This window comes from Lutjanus erythropterus, chromosome 4 (genome assembly GCF_056507025.1).
Source record: "Lutjanus erythropterus isolate fLutEry1 chromosome 4, fLutEry1.hap2, whole genome shotgun sequence".
NCBI lineage: Eukaryota > Metazoa > Chordata > Actinopteri > Lutjaniformes > Lutjanidae > Lutjanus > Lutjanus erythropterus.
Genome location: NC_139320.1, coordinates 37,860,535 through 37,882,028, shown reverse-complemented (window position 1 = coordinate 37,882,028; position 21,494 = coordinate 37,860,535). Strand labels below are relative to the sequence as shown.

The window sequence follows — 21,494 nt, the reverse complement described above, 5'->3', positions numbered from 1 at the left end:
CGTTCAGGTTTCTGTTTACTCAAGAAATAAACGAGATCCATGGCAGTTTGAACATGAAGAGTGAGTAAGACATGATCTCAGACGATACAGAATTCACTGGACAGCAGTGGCAAACGAGAGAAAAAAGTAATACAAATATTATACATAAGGCTTTGGTACAGCACCATACAGTATGAGTTAATTGCTCACAAAAAGTTAAGTGAAGCGTAATACCTGATGTAGTGACAGAACAGAATGACAAGTCTAAAAAACTGACCCAAAGGAAAAAAAAAAGAGAGAAACATCAGGTTATCATTTTAAAACAGAGAAAAGTAAAAAAATGTTTTTGCTTTGAAATATTTACATATGAACATTGTTGAATAAAAGAACATCATGGAGACAAATTATGTACAAAAAAACAGAATAAACAACATATAATACAGAATGTAAACATGTGATGTACAGCACAGAGTTCAGTGGATGAAAAATGACATGAAAATGTTGTAAATTTTCTTCCTTTTTAAGCACTACTTGGTTTGCTTGGAGTATGAGCATTAGCTAAAACAGTCAACGATGTAGTGCTTATTGTAGCCTACGATAATAATACATTCTAGTTTCTCAGTGCTGGTACACATGAAAAAACAGAGAATATAGAAAATACTACATATTTTTCTATTTTTCCGTCCAATAACAACCAGCTCAGATGTCCATGAATGATTGCTAAATAGGCGTGTTTTTTTTTTTTTGTTTGTTTTTTGTTTTTGTTTTTTTGTATTGTCTCTACATGCAAGATTAATACAATAAAAAATCAAATTGGTTTCTAAGTATCATCCTACCAGCACCTAGTGATGCACTAAAAGCTGTAAGCAGAAAAATTGGAAAAAAGAAAATAAAAGAAAAATTGAGCTAACAGTACGTCCAAAGCAGCCCTCTTAAAACACTGTACATGTTTCTGTTGAATATGCAAAAAAGAGCCCGGAAGACGACATCCATTCGTTAAAACCCATGGAGAGGAGGATGTATGAGCTTTCCCAAGACCTTTCTACCAGGAGAATCAGCAATAAATACAAACGTCAAGTGGTCTGATGACTACTCATGGCTATACTGTACAGTACTAGTAGGAATTCTACCGTCAAAAACGGCGTTGGCGTCGGCGGCGGCGCGGTGGGCGGTGTTGTTGGTGAGATGACGTGAGACGTTTACGCCCCCCTGCAGTAGTGTGCTTGAAAAACAGTGCTGTTAACCGAAGATGGCAGACCTACGAGGAAGTGTGTAGAAAAAGATCCCCTCATGACCTGACGATGCTCTCCCGATTTCCCCCTCATTCTGTGGCGTGTGTGTACTAATCTAAAAATCAGGTTATGTTTCTCCTTTTTAGGCTGGGTTAATATTCTCAATATCATCACAAATATACTTTAGAGAGGGTACCTTGGAAGCACAGACAGACATTGCAAACACACGATAGAAAACAGGTCATCTTTGAGTTCATTTGAATGTCACAAGTCTCTATTATTTGAGGTTATACTACTTATTTTTCCAGTATTTGTCTATCACTGTCATCACACCATGATTACTGTTATGATAAAGGACCTATAGTGTCTACCGGAGCTAGTTTAGTTTGCTCAAACACACAGGGCCGAAAGAGTTGCTTGTGGAAAAACAGAAAAGAAAAAATCTTTAGACCTCTATTCTACAGCACCACAAAGTTAAACATAGCACCAAGTCGTAATGTTCAAAGCAACTATGCCCTAACACACTTTTTCTTTATCAAACTAATGTAAACACAATTTTCCTCCACAGCACGTATTGTACATGACTATAGCATGTCTGTGTGACTTTAGAAAAATGTTTTCCTTCAGTTTATTTTGCTTTGGACACCTGAAGGCGAAAAGATCTGGAGTGAAATCTACATGTGTGCTCATGAACGGGCAAAATACAGTATTACTTTGTTTCCAGAAATATTGTTATTATAGAGGGCAACACACTTCTGCTTCTAAAGCTTTTTCCAATGGGCATTCACGTACTACACATCAGAGAAAATACTACTTAACTTGTGCAGCCAGCGGGCTATGGCAATAATACATTGTACGGTACTAACATTAAGGTTTCTTTTTCTTCTCAGATAAAATAACGTCTGCTAAAAGTATGACAAATGAGGCACCTTAAAATGTTTTAGAAACATTATCCACTTAAAGCCGTACTGTAAGTAAGCAAATACTTTTATATATAATCTAATTTTTTTCCTTTTCTGTCTTTTCATACATCCTCATACAAGAACGTCTTCCTGTAAAACATGGTTTGATTTATCTTTACAAATACAATACATACCATGTATAGTACATAACAAATATAGATCTTTTTTTTCCTCGTATCTTACACGAAACCAATTTGTTAAAGTAGAATACGCACTTTGACGCTCACTTTCAGGCAATCATCACTTTCTCACTCGTCAAAAGAGTTTGAGATTTCAGTAAGCAGACATTGAGTCGATTCATTCATGTGGGTATTTGTCAGAAAACCACTGATTTGTTTGGTAGCAGGTGGAAATATATCTGATGTGCCTAACTAAAAGGAAACCGGTTGTTGTCGTAGCCGTCAGAACTAAAGGGAGCTTGGCTCAGAGCACACACAGAGAAGTAAAGAACAATTTGGACTTTCAAGTGCCAGCTGCTCGTCTCACCAATCGCAGCTGCACCATAAACAACGTAATGGGTCATTCAATGTACTGTGACATCGGGACATTCATTTCCTGTACAGCAAAACATACATTCATTATCGGTTAGTGTCGAAAAAATTAACAAACATACAGAGAAGTAGCTAGCAAGTAATATACAGTTTGTTAAAGTTAAACAGTCAGGGTGGCCATTGTTTGAAGATTTCCCATTGCTTGTTAAAAGCTTAATGAATTCTCCTCTAACAGCTGTTGTTACACATTAACGTCCATACTCTACTGGTCGTTTCACTCTGCATGAAAACTCAAGTACAGTGCTTCTGTACTTTTGTATTTATTGATTTATTTGCCTTTTTTGAATCTAAACTTCTGTGCCTGGTTGCGTAAACCGCCTTAAGTTTCAGAGTTTGTCCCTTAAGCAAAACATTTTCCTAAGCCTCGTATGTTGTCTCCTTGCCCAAGTGTTTAGACTTGTTCTAACTCAAGTGCATGGCACGACCACAGCTTTATAGCTGGTGTGGTTTCCACTATCCACTTGGGTTAGAAAGATTTTTAAAACGATATTTGTAATTATTGTTTTAGTTCTTGGTATTAACAGCCCTTAGGTCCACCCCTTTTCGCAGAACCTCGGTCAACTTTCTCCTTTCCTGTTTCTTGTACTTAGATATGTGCTAGGCTCATCTATATTGAAAAGAAAACCAAATGTTTAAGATCGTTAAAAGATGTTCCAGGGGGACCAGTAAAAGTGACATATAGTCACATTTTAAATTAGGTAATGTTAGCAAAACAATCGATAAAACATCAAAACAAAACATCTTACAGCTAGCTTAGTTACATGTGACAGCTAATGCAATTGTTAGCTGCCTAGTTAGCTGGCATTTTGTTAACATTCCTTAATCTACATTGATATTTAGCTACCTAGTTAGCTACTGTTTTGCAAACATTAGCTAACTTAAGATGTGACTGTATTTGTTGCTTTTACAGGTCTACCAGCAACATTCAAAAATCCAGCACATAGCAAATTTTAGTACAGGAAATGGGAGAGGAGAAAGTCCAGCGAGGTCTTGCTCAACTGTTGGAGCACAGAACAAAGAAGGGTGGGACTTAGAGAGGGTCAGTTGTCCGCTAGCTTAACTAACACCCTTACTTAGCCTGATAGCTAGCTTCTCCAAAATGGACAACAAAGAGAATACAAAAAGAAAAAGAAGGCAAACAGGATAGAAAATAAAAATGCTGTTGTCATAGAAGAACATGGAAAACACAAGCACATAATCCAAAGTTTAACTCAAACATAACACCGTAAAAAATATGCACAAGCAGATGTGACTAGAAGTAACTGATATGATGAATGAAATATGAAAATATTACTCCGACAGCAAGAGAGGAGATAGCCAAACATTGACAGGAACTGACAAAAACTGGTGAGTTTCAATAAAACATTATACATGTCGCTAACATTAATAGTGAGCCAGAGTTAGGTTGCATTTGGCTAGCTAGCTACAGTGTTGCGAGTGCTAACGTTTAATCTGTACTCAAGTTGTGCATCGCTAATACAGTCCAGTGGGTTTTCTTTGTCCTGAAAAATGTGTCTTGGTATCTCCTCCTCTTCTTCGGTCACCATAAATTCAACTATGGTCTGATGTTGCACAAATTATTTTACGTGTAAGGGATTGTTATGGGTCCTTTAAACATTTCAGAGGAAAATGGTCACTCACGATTTTCATAAGGCATCCTTAAATCAAATTTTAAGGGGAAACCTCAACCTAAGTGGTTTTGTGCAACCAGGCATTGTTTTTTTTTAATTGTATGGGTATTCTGGTTCTCTCCTATAACTTGGATATACACAGTTGAAGCAGGTACCCATTTGAAATATAAATGTAAAAAACAAACAAAACAAAACAAAAAAAAAAAAAAAAACAAGAGTTATGCATCCTGTAGCATTTTCTCGCATGTGTCCTTGGCAGAGAAAGTAAAAAACACACATAATATCGGAGTCCCTCACTCCCCCAGAAGAGACAAATATGAGAAGGCGAAGGAAAAGGCAGTTTATGTTAGAAAAAACAAGAGAGAAAAAGGCAAAAAAAGGCACCTCGAGACGTGCCACATTTCACAAATGATTCCTTAATAATGAAATACATACTACAGTACACTTCACAATTCATCACCCTGTTCTTCTAAAACCCTACAAGTCCAACCTCTGCTGAGCGTCCCAAATTATTCAGAGAGTTCTCACGAAGGCTATGATCTTTAATCTTAAATCGGTGCTCTAACGATGAGTGTAAACACACTGAGCCATCAAGCACTAAAAATTAAGACAGTCCTTTAAATGGTTGGCATCGGATCATAAATCAAAAGAAACACAATTATGCCAGCTATTACTGATAATAAAAAGCTTCTAAATCAGATAAAGTTAGGCCATATTATCCATTTGAATGAGTGTGGTGTGTGATATAAACCTTTTTATCCATACGTTTCATATGTAAAAAGGTCAAGTACGTACAGTATACCACAAGAATTACAGCAACTCTGCGTTTACTCTGAGGTATATTTTGTGGTAAGAACCCTGTGTTTAAATACTGACACTATTTGTATTGTAGGAAAGGTAGACTCATGTCCCTGTCCGAGGACGCACCAGGCTTCACAGTACACTGTATCACTGAAAAACCTAAAGATATCATGGACCCCTCAATGACCAGTGAGTGAAAAATCTTTAACGTGTTGTGACATACTCAACCAACACATTGTTATTACTGTAGGAGGAAGCTTAATTCCCTTGTTTTACTATTTATATACATTATATATTTTCAGAGCATTTTTCAAGTGAAATTCCTCAGAGACAAGTGGTGGTGACAACTCAGAAAAGCCATTGTTCTTGTCTTCAAATAAGATCTCCAACCTTGTGGGTGTTCAGCTGGATGTTTTCCCCCCTGCTCCCCAAACACCGATGAACTTTTAGAGATTATAAGAAATGTATTAGCTTGATAACAGGGAGCAGAGAGTGCTGAGGTTGGGTTTTTTTTTTCTCAGGGGAGGTCAGTTTAGTCGAGTCCAATGGCTTGGTGGGCACACAGGTCAGCGTAGAGTCCCATAATTTGGGCCCTCGGAGTCTGCACTGGCCAAAATGCCTGTCTGGTCCTCCTCAGAACGCCTGCGGTGCAGGAGGGAGGTCAAATAGAGATAGGGGTTCTTCTTGTTTTGCCTTTTCCTCTTTCTGTGGAGGCTGAGATCCTCGCCCTCTTGGGGTGTCTGAGATTGCTGCTGGGTCTGAGAGGGACACGCACCTGCCGGGGAGGCAGAGATAAAGCACAGGAGTAACACACCATCCACATTTTTTCAAGGAACAGCACACCCCAAGATCAAAAATACGTATTTTCTCTGGCCTGTAGTGCTGTTTATCTATCTAAATAGTTTTGCTGTGATGTGAACTGTTTTGGTGATGTAGGAAGTAGATGGCACTTGGCTTGTGGTTCTGAAAGTGCCAAAAAATACATTTGAAAAACTCAGCAGCGATGTCTCTTTCCAGAAATCATGACCTGGTTACTCACAATAATCCACAGATCTTGTTGTGAGCACTTTCATGAAGTTTCACTATGTTCTGTAAGACTGCAGATGCAGTGCATCTACACATGGATGAGAGACTTGTGCTTGTGACAGAGCGTAATGTAAATGTCGAAGTTCCCATGAAACGGCTAGCACAGTGCTAACTGAATACTGCAGTTAAGGAGAACGGTCTTATTAGCTGGCTTGTGAACTCGGTCAGACGAGGACCAAAACACCCGACCAAAGCATTCAAGTTTGACAGCAGGGAATAGGCTACAGTAGTGAGGTGGTTTTCTTGTCAGGTTACTTTAGCAACAATGAAAACTATCTTTCCATCAGAAAAATTAATTAACAATTTCAGTACTAAATTCCCTGTCGGTCTCTGAGGTGTCCGGTTCCAGTCCGGTCATGTTCACTAGGAGGCTGTTGAGCCTGGTTGAGTTGCTAAAGGCAGCTAACAGGTAGGGTTAGCTACATTTGCAACAAGGAAGCTAAAGCTATTTGTCCATCTAGAAACTAATTAAATAACCAAGAGTTGAAGCTGAGCAGCCAAAGGACATCAGAGGGGAAACCAGAAAATACTTTCTCCATAAAATACAATCCAGTTTCACCCACATCAGGGAAGAAAAATATACAATTGTGCTTTTGTACTGTGAGAAAGGAAATACAGAAGTCTGCTAAGGTGTACGGATGTATTCGACTTCTATGCTCCGTCTGTGTCACAAGGGAGAAAGCATTCATTAGTAACGGCCCACACTTTAACATCAATTTTGACTTCATGGTAAATTTAATAGTGTCCTCGGCTGACTTGTAATCTCTCATCCATGAGTAGAAGCACGTTGTCTTCTGCACAATGATGCGATTGGGCGACGGTATGTAGTTCCTGCTCACAACAAGGTCCGCTGTCGAGTGCCATCTCGTTCCATTACGTTGGAGAGATGCCGAATATCTCTACAGCCGATATTTCCAAAACTCTGCAACTCGCCAAAACAATCTAGATGGATAAATAGCACTACAGGTAAGAGGAAATATATGTATTTTTTTTTATTTGGGTGAACCGTCCCTTTAAGATGAATCTCTTGTATCCTTCTTAAAACCGTCAGACGAACCTGTTCTCCTTCCGGAGGTTGTGTTGTTATTGTTGTTGGCAGCCACTCCCTTGGCTTTAGTAATACAGTGGTGTAGCAGTGCTGGTAAGCTCTCAGACCCGGCAGGATCACTAGACGCACCTAGAGGTTCCCTGAGAAGAGGAGAGACAGCACAGCATACGATGTCCTGCATTAATCCAACAGTCGTGTTCAGTCCCGTCTCAAATGTGAAAAGACAGAACTTTTGCATTGCTATTTCCAGTATCGTATGATTTGATGAGCTCTTGTATTTCTACTGAGAGCCCTTTCACTAAAGATGATGAATTTCCACTTTCTATCTGCATTGATGGATGATAAAAGTTAGACACAAAGAAAGACAGAAAGGAAGAGAGAAAAAGAGAAAAAGAAAGAAAGAATAGTTGACTTAAGGTGGCAGTGAATTTGGTGAATTCATTCTAGTAACTTTCTTCTCAAACAATCAATACATTAAAGACCCAGTCTAGTATTTACAGGAATTATGGTAATACAGACTACTTGTTTATCTTTTAAGGGTGAGTTCTCTAATTTTAGGTCCCATAATTGCAAAATCAGGTTACATTTTGTGGTCTTCCGCGAAAAATAAATGGAAAGAAACACATTTAATGTTCATACAATAATTGCAATACTGTATTACTGTGCTCACTCAGGTTTGGGTCTTTAAATAGTGACTGCTTCAGAAATGCGGGCAATATTGGTCTCTTTGCTGTTTAAAACTCATAAAATGAAAATAATTTCTGGAACTGTAAAATTAGAGTTCCTGTAACAATAATCTCTTATAGCTTCTCTTTTAAAGTCTCCCAATGCCACTATTTTCAAGATGCAGTAAATGCATGAGTGTGTGTGTGCTAACTAGGGCTGACCTGATGCTTCAAAGCTTCTACTGTTTCCATGGTAATCAGTGTCCAAATCAGTATTCCAATGCTTTGTTTTCCTTTTGTTTTGTTTTTTTTTTTTGTTTTGTTTTGTGTTATTGTCTGTCTTTTTTTTGTTTTGCTTTTGAATTTTTGAAGATATGAAAGAGACATTGTGTCGGCAGAACCGAAAAAAGAGACAAAAGACTGATAAAGAGCGAGAAATGGAGCTCGTCTATGGAGTTTAATTAGTCTCAAAAGATGCGCAAACAAAAACCGGGCGCACGTGATAAAGCGCACAGAAGGATCCTTGAGAGGAAGCATTTCTTCTGGATGATGTCTCCCCTCTTGTCCTCATCTCTCATCAAACTCATAATTACAATAATAGCAAAATATATAAGTAAATAAGTTTGGGGGAAAATATTATAGCACGTCTATTTTCATGGGAAATTCTCACTTAAGCTTTGAAGCCTCTAAAAATGGCAGTCAGGACAGCCCTATTGCTAAAATGAAAGTAAAGTTTGTGTGCAGGTGTGTTTCAAAACAGAACCTAAAAAGCTCTTTTTGAAGTTTGAAGAACTATTTTCATTTCATGAGTGATACATGCTACGTTTAATGAAAAATAATCAATGTTCAATCAGTGAAAAACATAATCACATTAAAGTATCCTCTCTGTCATAGTATGCAGCAGTCTGTCTCAGACGTAGTTTTACCTCATACCGAATACTCAGGTTTTCTTGTCCATCTCTCATAGAAAGATGCAATAAAATTAAATTAAGGGGATAGTTTGAATTATTTGAAGAGGGGTTGTAGGGGTGGTGTTATTCATAGTTAGTGTATTACTTACAGTTGATGCTGGCTGACACGCCCCCAGTTTGGAGAAGCAGAGAGGAGTACCAATATGGACGCTAAGAAATGAACTGCTGTGGACAGGGTCAGCAGCAAAATATATTTTAGCCACCTAAAAAGGCCCATCTAAAACAAATCAATATCGGTTTAACAGTTCGCTGTTTAGAATATTTTTTACTCTTTTATCTTGCCATCAGACAGACTTTATACACTATACAAGCCAAATATCACTCTCTCTTGCTCAACCAGACTCCATAGGCGAAATCAGTAGTTTTATCTCGCTGAAAACAGGAATTGGTGGTTGACCACTGCCTCGTTCTGTTTATGTTATTGTGTCACTTCTGTTTTAAAAATGAGTTTGGATTCACCGACGTCACACAATAACACAAACAAACTAACAGATCGAAGCAGTGGCAGACCAGCGGCCCCCATTTTCTGCGAGGTAACATTATGATGATTTCAGCAATGAATTATGGTTGGTTTAGAGCAGTGGTTCCCAAACTTTGCGCCCCACTTCAGAAGCCAACACATGTCCACACCCTTCAACCCACATTAACAATAATTGAGGTAAAAAAAAAAAAAAAAAGATTCAGGTTTAATTTTAGTGAAATAAAGTTCAGCAAGGAAACATCAGCAAACTGTTGTTTGTTTATTTCCCCAACATAAATCATGTTCATTTAACTTTGTTTCATTCTCCCCTGGTCATTCACGCCCCTAACTGCGGTCTTGAGGAAAAGGCTATCTGATGGCAAGGAAAAGTGAAAAACCATTCTGAAAATAACGTACACTGGAACTGATATTCATTTTTTTAAGTGGCTAAGTACATTGCTTAGCTTCCTACACAGGTACTCTTGCTGCTTCTCTCTTCAAAGTGGGTCATGTCGACCACCATCTACTGTAGGTAATACACTGACCATGGATGAGCACCTCATACAGCCCATCTTCAAATAATTCAAACTGTCCCTTTAAGTCCAAATAACCTCACAAACGTGTTATTTAATTAAAGGTTCATGAGGCTCAATGTTGGCTCAATGTCTTTGCCTTTCAAAGAACTGAATACAAACAGCTTCAAAACCTGACTTAACGTCTCATTAAGTCAAGTTGTTGTGCCAAACATGTATTGTTTCAAAAGGCATAGGAACAGAAAGCTTTAGAGAGGCTGTCCATCACTTGTCACTGTGGAGAGAGAGATTGAGAGCCATTAGCAGAGAGAGGGAGACAAATCTGAGAATTGCAACAGTCCTGGACAGATAGAGAACATTTCCATTATCAGAGGCCACAGTGTGTTAATTAAATATAGTATATTTCCATAGACATGAACACTGTACAGCACACTTTCATAAACATGAACACTGCGTACAGAGGCTTCACCATGCTGACGGGAGGAGATGGCAGGAAGAGGAAATGGCCGTTAAAGAACAAGTCACATGACAGGAAGAGGAAATGGCCATTAAAAACAGTCACATGACAGAAAAACGAAAGCACTTAGGACAACAAATGTGACAAAGAATTTAGTTTGAGAATTGTTGTTATTTGTTTGGTCGTAGAGAGAAGTTTAGAGAATGCATGCATGGCATTTTGCACATGGAACAAAACTTTAAAGGGGAATACTCCAGTCTATCATTCATGTGCGTCCTCTATTGATTCAAGGCTTTTTTTTCTTTTGGTGCAGGGAAACATGTCTGTATTCAAACAATCAAAAGACAAAAATGCTTCTCCACAGTCCAAAACCACTCCTCCTGCTTGCTCACAAGCCTAATTACTGCAGCCTACGCCACAGCAGGCTTTACTGTGCCTTGGAAGTGTATTGACAAATGTGTCCTGCAGTCATTATTACCATTAGTTGTACTTCACTTGAATCCAGCACAGAGGCACAACCCAAAGCGATTCCCCTTTAAAGGAGAGAGTGATTAGAGCCCTCCCCCTGCTGACCCCTCCCCTCTCAGACATGGGTCCGACCCTTACCTATTGCGGCGTAGGGGACCGGGTCACAACGCTGCCCAGATAGCTGAGATCAATCAAAAACAAATCACGTAAGACCCTTACCCTCTATAAAGCAGCAGCAGCCCTATAAGCTACCTTCCCTTAAAGGCCAGTGATAGTGCAGGAGCAAGTCTCTGCTTCATGGCTGTAGCTACTGTATGACTGTAGCTTCTAGGGTTGTGAGGTGGGTGTAAGGGGGCGCAGGAATGTGTACAGTAAAGAAATACTATTGGGCATAAAGGTATGTGAGTCTCAGCTATGTTTTTATGTGGGTGTAAAAGAATAAAACTCCCTGCTTTATGTCTCACAGTCTGTATACAGGGGCCCTGACCTGCTAGATTGTTAGGTGTCATGGGAAAAATCCCTTCTAGTGAGATTTGTTGGTGTATTTCTTCATGAAAAACTGGCTTAAACTCAGAGTTTATATCTTTATACAATAGATTTCTAATAGGGCTCCCTTTATTAATGGTTAATAAGTTACTTATCAGTGCTTTACAACACTGTTATAAGCCGTAACAACTACTTTCGGAATGTCAGGTTGTGGCTGTCTTTTATTCTCCTTCAGCAGGATACATTATTTACCTTCTGTAGCTCTTAAATTCATCTGATAGTTTGAACTCTGACCCTCTGTTAAGTTATGTTCCTGTTAGGTATGCAGGGCACTTGGATCAAAACATTTCTATCTTCAAAGCGAGAAATTTGCTGACCTTTTTCACTGATATATAAACAGAGGTATAGTGCTATTTAAGCACCGGAACACACTTGAGATGAACACACATGCATGCATGTGTGTGCATGTGTGTGCATGCTCTGTGGGGTAAATAATTGATTTTTTGATGCATCGTGATTCTCTCTAGAATGATTATGAATCAATGCAGAAAAGTCAAATCAAAACCCACTGCTCAAAATTATGATCACCTATAACAATTTTGTAAGACAGAGCTGCACGTTCCTTATTGATGAACCAACTGAATGATGAAACATAACAGACATAAATGTGTTAATGTTTACATCCTAAACTAGGCTACTTTATCAGTTTTGGTGTGGATGTCTAAGCATGAACAACTGTAGATTGATGCACTCCAACCGGCACTCCCTAGCTTAAAAACTTAAATTTTTGATGTATCAAAATGCATTATTATTTCTTTTATAACTGTACCGTAGCCCTCTGAATAGAAATTGGATCAGATCATGAGGTGCCAAGAGATTCCCAACCCTAATGTGGACACTTAAATTTTAACTACTGTTCCTACATGGCAAGTTTAGTCTGCTATAACTGTACACATGTTCAAATGTCAGACTGACTGAACTTTATGTAGCTGTCAACCCACATAAGTGTTTCTCTCTCTCTGTGCAGTGCTAAGGAGGCATTATATCTATGTATATAAACATTTATAACTGCTCACCTGATGGTTTATTACCCTTAACTAATGACTGTTAATGACTTTTGACTATTAATAATGTAACAGCTATGGTGATTTTTCACAACCTGGCAACCCAAAAGTTGTACTCATATAATGGCTAGGTGTGTGTTAAATAAGTAATTTATTAACCATTAATAAAGCCAGTAGTTACAGCTTATAAATATTTTTAAAGGATGAATTATCAGAACGTAGTACCTTTTTCTTTGCAAGTAGCTTAATGTAATATAAGTATGTATATGTTCATCAAATATACAGTTAATTTCTAAACTTGAGCAAGAAAAATAACCTCTACTTGTGATTCACACATTAACTTTACTTTCATACTTTCAATACTTAATCTGATCAAATTTAATTTATATTCAGCTGTGAAAAAATTCTTCTGTTCAAATATTCAAAGTGGGGGATAGAAAAAACAGTTTAAAAAACAGTAAACGTGAGTTTTTCTTAACTTAAGTGTTTCATCTAAATGTTCCTGTAATCATTATTTTTTTAAGTTGACTTCAGTTTACATTAAGATCAGTATTTTATGAAATTAAATATGTGCTATCAAATGATAAAGACAATAATACATTATCTTAAAATCAAATTGAGCTTTCACATGCCATTAGGTTTAGGTAAATGTCATTTACTACATTTTGTATGAACTGATACAATATCTGTGCTAAATGCAATTACATGCCTTCTGCATATTACTGTACAATATGCATCTTAATTATGTCTAAATGGAGACATCAAAGTAAAACTGTGGATAAATACTGAGGAAATTTGGAATAGAGAGCAGACGAGGAGACGAGTCTCCCCTTTAAATAAATATGTGACTATTCTCTACTGGAATGGATCACCTACCCTGAGGCTGATATCTGGAGCTGAGAGGGCTCTGAGGGCAGCATCTCCTCCTCTGTCCTTCTCTGGGATGGCCTCTGCCCGAACACATCCCTGCCCTCCAGAGGGGGAGAGGGGGACTGGGAGGGGTAACTGGCTGCAGTGGAGGCATAGGACATGTGGGCGTGGTAACTGGGGCTGGGTTGCCTGGCGCCCTGAGTGGGAGAGGCGGTCAGGGAGGACCTCCGGGAGAAACTGACAGTGGCTGAGGGCTGCAGGGTGATCTCAGGCATCTCCAGAGACCGAGAGGTGCGGAGGATGCTGGGGCGCGGAGGGGGCCGCACTAGAATATCTGGGGAACCTGGCTGGGTACTAAGGGGGCTTTGGGAGAGTGGAGAGAGGCGGGAGGGCTGGAGTACTAGCGGGGGTAGGCTGGGGTCTGCCCGGCGCCCCGCCCTCGGGCTGAGCCAGGACTGAGGGCTACTACTGGGGGCTGTGCTTGGGCTCCCTGCGCGGGCTGCCGGGTCAGGGTAAGGCAACACTGGTACACCCACACCGTGGGCCGTGTGTCTGAGCTGGCCGAGACTCTGGGCCTGTTGCATAGCTAAACGCCTAACCGGAGGCCCCAGGGGCCTGTCTCTGCCTGGGGGAGCCACAGGGACCTCCAGCTGCAGGAGTCCAGGGCTTGTTGGATCCTTTAGAGGAGGGAGGTGCAGGCGACTGGGGGGGAGCGAGTGAGGAGGGTATGGGGGTGGGTCGGGGAGGTCCTGGGGATGATGTAAGGGATGGTGAGGTGGGTATATGAACCGTGGACCCTCTAGACCCAGGAAGGGTAACTCATGAGGCTGCCAGCTTTCAGGTGAGCGAGGAGGAGGGCTGTGTGTGTGAGACAGAGAATGGCCAGAGGCGGTGTACTGATGGTGCTCCATCTCTCCACTCTCCTCGGGGATGGAGGGGTAACCAAAGGGCCCCTCTGCGGTGCCTGGGGGTGAGGACAGAGCGGAGCTACGCGGGCTGATGTCAGGCATGTAGAATGGTGGTGGAATCCCTGATTCGCCGCGGCTGCCTAGATACCCATAGAATGGGCCCTGGGGAAAGCCCCTGTAGCGGGAGGCCGGGGCCTGCCCTGAGGCGTGAAGTGCACTGCCCTCTGCAAAGCTCATACCTTCCATGGGCCTGTGTAGGCGGGGGCTGTAGGTGGGGGGCTGCGTTGACTCCAGGCTGGAGGACGTTGGGGAGAGCTGGGGCCGCAGCGTGGGCATGATGGGCGGCAGAGGCCCGGGGTCAAAATCATTCTCCTCATCGGACTGCCGGAACTCAGGGTACATGTCAGACTCCTCTGCGAAGGGGAAGCCCTGGATGCGGCGGGGTGGTGGGCTGCTCTCCATGACGAAGCGGCCGTCAGGGCCGCGGCTTATCAGCTCGATAGGCGTGGTGACCTCTGCCTCGTACTTGGACACACTGTATTTCTTGCTGGCTATGGCACGCTTGGTTTTCTTGTAGAAGGAGAGCTCTTTGTCTTTTTCTCTCTGAGGGCTGGGCAGCTTCCTGACGTACAGGCCTGGACCATGGGAACCTTCTGAGGAAATAGAACGGGGTCGAGATGGAGGGGAGCTCTCTGGACTTATCTTCCCCGATGATAACCTGATGACAAATGCAGACACAAGGCTCTGGCTTAATTTAACATATACAAGATGAAACCCAATGGGAAAGTGCGTTAAGTGTTTAAAAACAAAAGAAAAATCTCTGATGCTGTAAATGGCATGAATGTAGTTTCACTCTCAAACGGAGAGGTCGGCTTATTTGATGTGGGGTTGTATGAGGTACTTGTTGACAGTCAGTATATTACCTACACTTAAAATGTCTACTGAAATAAAAAATATCTGTACTGTATACAATAAGTGTACACTATATTTAGAATTATTTCACTGCTTTACTTTGCTGTCAGACATCACTGTCTTACAAGAAACCATCATTATATGAGCCACATCTCTCTCCAAACCAACCAAACTCCACAGGCGAAATCGGTAATTTTACCTGACAGAACACAGGACTCACCTCTCTACTGCTGCATCGGTTTGTCACTTTCTTTGTGTTATTGTGTGACTTCAGTGAATCCTTTGAAAACACAAAGTCAAACCATAACACAAACAAACTGATAGCGTGAGGCATGGCAGTAGACCAGAACTCCTGTGTTACGCAAGTTAAAGTAATTGATTCCGCCTATGGCGTTTGGTTGGCTTGAAGAAAGGTGTATTTGGCTTATATAACAGTGGTTTCCTGTCAGAAAAAGGATGTCTCATGTCAAAGTGAAGTGGTAAAAATATTCTAAATACAGTGTACACTTAAACTAACCTTGATTTTTTTTAGGTGTTTTAAAGTGACTAAAGTACATTTTGCTGCTGTCTCTGTCCACTACAGTACATTGCTTAGCTTCTGTGCTGGTGCTCCTCTCTGCTTCTCTAAGGTGGTGGGTGTCTACTGCCATCTACTATAGTTAATACACTGGCTATCAACAAGTACCTCATACAGCTCCACTTCAAATAATCCTAACTATCCCTTTAAACTAAACAGATGACACAATACAAAGCCAGAGCACTCTATCAAGGCAGCCATAATGAATTGCATTATGATAATGACCAGTCTATGGCAGCGGCAGCATCCTGATAGGACAGCAGCTAATGAACCAAGCCAGAGTGATGGGATGAGATAGAGAACCAACGACGCAACCATGACAACCGAATCACAGATGTATTGATTCTACATCTTCTTGAGCAGACGTGAGACCAATTTCCATATGCTGCACCAAATGGTGATGTGAGGGAAGCAGATGACATCTAACCAGGCCTCATTTGCCCACACCAGGAGCAGCATCGTCGACACTTACTGGGTCACTGAATGCATCAGGTAGACATACATTATAAAAGAGTGCATATACACGGTACTGAACTGTACATGCAACTGAGCTAATGCAAATTTAATCCCTGCATGGTGCGTGAAGGTCTGTGCATGCAAATAGGTCAGCGGTAGGTAGGCTTCACTATAACAAATAGTCATTTTCAGTTGATAATTTCTATGCAATGCATTAACCATGCAGCCAAGCCAGTGCAGTGCAGCACACTCTGTATATTGGTGCAGGCAGGCACTCACAGGGGGCTGGCGGGCGGGGGCAAGAAACTGCTCCTGGCAGGCTCGTCCCAGCAGGGCTCTACCCCTGGCAAGGGGGTGAGAGGAGGCCTGCGATGGGAGACAAACGACATGGGCCTGGTTCATCTTTGACTATGCCACTTGCAGGAAGGACTAAGTGTGAACTCCCTGATCTGCCTGGACCATTTTATAAAAAAAAACAAAAGGTATCTAATACTCAAGTCTCAGGCAAAGAATCATTTACTCTGGAATGGGATTCACACAGATTATTGTCACAAATGAGCTTATTTTGAGATTGAAATGCAGTCATACATGTACACAGAGTTACAGACAGACAGACAAATACACACATGTAGCGGATACTGTACATTAAATGTGCAGCTAAATAAAAAATAGCATTATTTAACACTTGAAATCATGCAGAAAGCAGACAGCGTTTGAGGTTAAAGAATACAGATGGATCAAAAAATCAATACACATACTGCAGCTTGGGCACTCTGGGTAATGTGCTCAAAATGCTGAGTCTGCTGCTTTGAACTTTCCTTAATCTGCCCATGATCCGCTAGAGGCTGCTACTGTACATGCTTCTCCACACTCTTCCAGAAGCCCGAACACATAATCAATGTTTTTTTATATCATCCACCTGGGCTTCTTATGCACGCCTATTAATTGTGTAAGTTTTAATGCATATACTATCTCTTGCCATTACACCTCCTGTCTAAATGCACCAGAGAAAGCATGCTATGTGTATTAACAAGGCTGTAAAAGATTTTGTATTTCCAGTTGCCAAGGTTTGAAGGTTTTACTGTTATTTATTGTTAAAAAATATATGCCTTGTCACAGTGTGCAATTTGCTGAAGGTGCATAAGAAGATGGACAGTAGTAGCCACCTCTGGCAGACTGCAGGGACTGCTGATGTTGACGTTACTTACGGTGACTCAATGCTTTTCCTGAAGTGTGTCACCGACAAGGGAGGATCTGAGAGAACAAAAACATTTAAATTTAGCATTTCTTCTGTTGAATACTACGAGTAGCAGTCAGACACATGGATGGATTATGAGACAACGGGCACCTGTGACATATAGAAAGCCTCCACCCATCCTACGAAGGAGCAGTAGAAACTATAAAACAGCTACAATAACGTGGCTATTTACATGTCTATGTTTATAATTGTGTCTTTTTGTGGTCATTTTGTGGCTCTTTGTAGATGTTTTCCTTCTCTTTGTAGCTGTTTTGTGTCTCTTTGGGGTTGTTTTTCATCTCTTTGTAGTTGTTTTGTCTCTTTATGGTTGTTTTGTGTCTCCTTGTAGTTGTTTGTATGTGTTGTGGTCACTTTGTGTCTCTTTGTGGTCATTTTGTCTATTTGTAGTCATTCATTTTTTATTTTGTGGTCATTTTGCAGTTCTTTGTAGTTGTTTTGTATCTCTTTGTGGTCACTTTGGGTCTCTCTGTAGTTCTTTTGTGTCCGTTTGTTTGTTTCTTCATACTTATTTTGTATTTCTTTGCCTCTTTGTTGTGTGTCTTTGAAGTTGTTTACATCATGGTCAAGGTCATGTGCATCTCTTTGTAGTTGTTTTTTGTATCTCTGTGGGCATTTTGCATCTCTTTGTAGTTGTTGTCCACCAGTATGTGTTTTTTTTGTCTCTTTGTGATCATTTTGTGTCTTTCTCTTTGTGGTCATTTAATTGACTTGGGCTCAGGGTAGGCCCATTCATTAATCCATCCATGGTCAGATGAGTACTACATTTTATGTACTACATGTAAAATAAAGTAGAGAGGGAGACTGACCTGGTTTACGCTTGAGTTTGCGACGGTGTTGCTTATTGACAAAGCATGCTGCTAGAGTGCTGAACAGTACTGCCGCTGCCAGAAAACAGATAGTTGCCACAACACCCGCCACCACAGGCCGCGCCAGCCCCTCATCAGGCAGCTCCGCAGGGGGGAAGGGATCTGAAGGGGCAGACAAGTGTGTAAAATAAAAATAAAAGTTCAGTGACAGATCTACTCCTCACAAGGGCCAAGCATTTCTATGTGTACGTCTACATATGTAATGCTTCTCTGTAAAGAAACTGACCTGTGCTCGACACTCCCACTACATTGCTGCTCTCGCTGATCAGGTCATCCATGACAGCCATCACTCGAAACTCATACCAGGACTCCTGTCAGGGAGAAACACCGAAAACACTCTTCTTATGATGGTCTCACCGTACTGTATGTTCAAAAAAGCACTTTGGTCTGTATATGACAATGATATATATGATATTTTTTCTATTTATTTTCATTCATTCATTTTCTGTAACCGCTTATTCCGTAAGGGTTGCGGGCTGCTGGAGCCTATCCCAGCTGACATTGGGCGAGAGGCAGGGTTCACCCTGGACAAGTCACAAGTTCATCGTAGGGCTGACACATATACAGACAACCACTCACACTCACATTCACACCTACGGGCAATTTAGAGTTACCAATTAACCTAGCATGCATGTCTTTGGACTGTGGGAGGAAGCCGGAGAACCCAGAGAGAACCCACGCAGACACGGGGAGAACATGCAAACTCCGCACAGAAAGGCCCTGCCCCAGCAAGCCGGGGGATCGAACTCAGGACCTGCTGTGAGGCGGCAGTGCTAACCACTGCACCACCGTGCCGCCCTCTTTTTATTTTTGTTTGCATAATAAGAGAATTATGATTTGCAGCTGTCTTGTTTGCATATTCTTATTTTAGTAATTTAAGTTCTTGTCATTTTTAACAAACTGTAGTCTATAGGTGTTTAATGCAGAAATGCAAAAATTAATGTCCTTCCTCTAAAACACATTCCATATCATAAAAATGTGGACTGAATAGAGGTAGAATAATCGCTTTCTTTAAAATAATATTATTTCCAGTCTGAGCTTGACACAATCAAATGGAGAGACTGGATTGGAAAATGAACTGTACTAATTAACTTTTCAGTCAGTTATTCCTTCAACTTAACCCCCATGCCACCTCTCACACAGCCATGTTTCTGTATCAAACTGTAACTGACCTGAACGAGGTCTCGAGCTATGAGCTCAGTCTCAGTGGACGGGATCAGGTCATCCAGAACCTCCCACCTTTCCCCGAGGCGGAACTCCATGATATATCTGTCGATGGGTGAGGAGTGGTTGGCCGGAGGGAGCCATGTGAGGAGAACACCGTGCTGCGTGCGATTGGCTGTGAGGCACCGTGGTGGAGTAAGAAGCACCAGTGGTTCTGGGGTACCCAGAGGAGAGCCTGTGGACCAGAAATGTTGCACAAAAAAGTTAACAAAGAGGAAAATAATTCAGACATGACCCAGATAAAAAATCCTGAATAACACTTTGTAGTGAAATACTCTGAAAACCAAAGTGTGACTACCCAGTTGATTCTACTGAGTGCATGTGTGCGGCACAGCAGCGTGTCCCACCAGCAGCATTTCAGAAGCATTTCATCAGTGGAGTGTTTTGCCTGCCTGATTATGTTGACCTGCTTAGATTTTCCTTGCTTTTTGTGCTTCTATCATGGGTAGGTAAGCTAAATAGTTTCCTTTTTGTGTGTTTTTATGATTGTAAATCTGCACAGGGTCTTTTATTTTGGAAGATTGATTGTATGTTTTTTTCTGTGTCTGACCTCCTGCCCAGTTGATCTGCTTTGTAAATACTGAAGTGCATCCATCAAAAACAATTTGGCGCATATTTGAAGCAGAGTGGAGAGCAGCTTCTAGGACACTGATAGAATCACAAGCATTGCATAGCAAGAACGTGTTTTAGCCATGCCCAAAATTAAGCAGTAACAAGATAAAGATCCTCCAGCCACACAGATTTGAACTTAATGCTAACTTCAGCATGCTAACCACAAGATGCTAACATGCTAGGACTAATGTAATTTTTGCCCTGATCACCATCAGTTCAGCATCTTAGCATGCTTTTTGCTAATTACTGTTAAATACAAAGTGTTAAGGCTCAGGAGAACGCCATTAGTTTTTCAGGGGTTTGGTCATAAAACATTCTCATCAAACAATGGCACAAAGTCAGAGGATCACCAAAGTCTTCAAAATACATTGTCTGGACACCACGAACGTCTATCCAAATGTGCCATTTCATCAAGCACATGATGTTTCACAGACAAATGAACATTTTGAACTCCTGGTGACAATCACATGTTAGTAAATGTTAGCAAAGCACTAGCTAGCTAATATAAATCGATCATTAGCTAGCTATTTAGCTAGCTAGAATGTTGCTCTATAGCAAAAACACTATCTAACAAGGTAGCTAATCTACACCAATCATTGGTTTGCTAGCATTTTGCTAACTTAAGCTAACTTAAGATGTGGCTATATACTGTATGTAGCTTGTACAGGTCCCCCAACAACAGACAAGCTGCGAACATAGCATATCTAAGTACAGACCAAAATGGCCATCTCTAGAGCCTTGCTGTTAGTGTGGCTAAACTGCCAAGAGTTTACAGAGATGAATGTTACAAAAATGATTTGGTAGCTCTTTTGTATCATATAAATGGTGCTTTGAGTCAGTCAGTTTGAAATATAGCTTGAGAGATTAGAGTGGTTTTACCTCTCTGAATATAAAACCACAGACCTACTCCACCTGACCTCTAAGTGTCTCCCTCTACAATCCAGCTGCCTACACAAATACTAACTGAGACTTGCTTAATTTGTGGCAACCTTTGACTATTTTCTTTTAGAAAAGAAGCTTTGAGACCTGACACAGTTTTCCTAATTACCCACAAATAAAAATACCCCCACTTAGATAAAAATAGATGCGACACTCAAAGGCAGTCGCACAGAAATACACTGATCTGTCTGTTGTTTATGCAAGATTAAAATTTAAATGTCTAACATGACCAAATCAATATTCTTGTATGTCATTATTATGACACTCAAACCATCTTATCACTGGTATGGTAAATCACAATAGCACAAACACTAGGGTGTACAGTATATTTCTTGTTTTCACAGACAAACCAACAGAAATCTCCCTTTATGACAAACATAACATGATCTGTTATTGCATATAATTCAAAAAGAAAACAGTATTGTATGACAGAACTAGGCACTGAATGTACAGGAAACATACAGTGTAAACCAAACCC

At 40.8% G+C, this 21,494-nt stretch overlaps 1 protein-coding gene across 2 annotated transcripts in view; it reads right to left on the bottom strand.

Annotated features, from left to right (window-relative positions):
- Positions 1-4,538: 4,538 nt before the first annotated feature.
- igsf9ba (immunoglobulin superfamily, member 9Ba) overlaps positions 4,539-21,494 on the bottom strand; it is a 96,508-nt gene continuing 79,552 nt past the window's right edge. Inside the window, exons 14-20 of one of the 2 annotated variants that reach the window (XM_084717896.1) lie at positions 19,414-19,640; positions 18,468-18,552; positions 18,182-18,343; positions 17,326-17,371; positions 13,271-14,890; positions 7,300-7,430; positions 4,539-5,931 (exon numbers count right to left, since the gene is read on the bottom strand). In XM_084717896.1, coding sequence (XP_084574022.1) covers positions 5,723-5,931; positions 7,300-7,430; positions 13,271-14,890; positions 17,326-17,371; positions 18,182-18,343; positions 18,468-18,552; positions 19,414-19,640 — 2,480 coding nt within the window. In that variant the 3' untranslated portion in view covers positions 4,539-5,722. Of the gene's footprint in view, positions 5,932-7,297; positions 7,431-10,982; positions 11,026-13,270; positions 14,891-17,325; positions 17,372-18,181; positions 18,344-18,467; positions 18,553-19,413; positions 19,641-21,494 lie in introns of those variants that run through there. The other variant, XM_084717897.1, reaches the window with a different exon arrangement.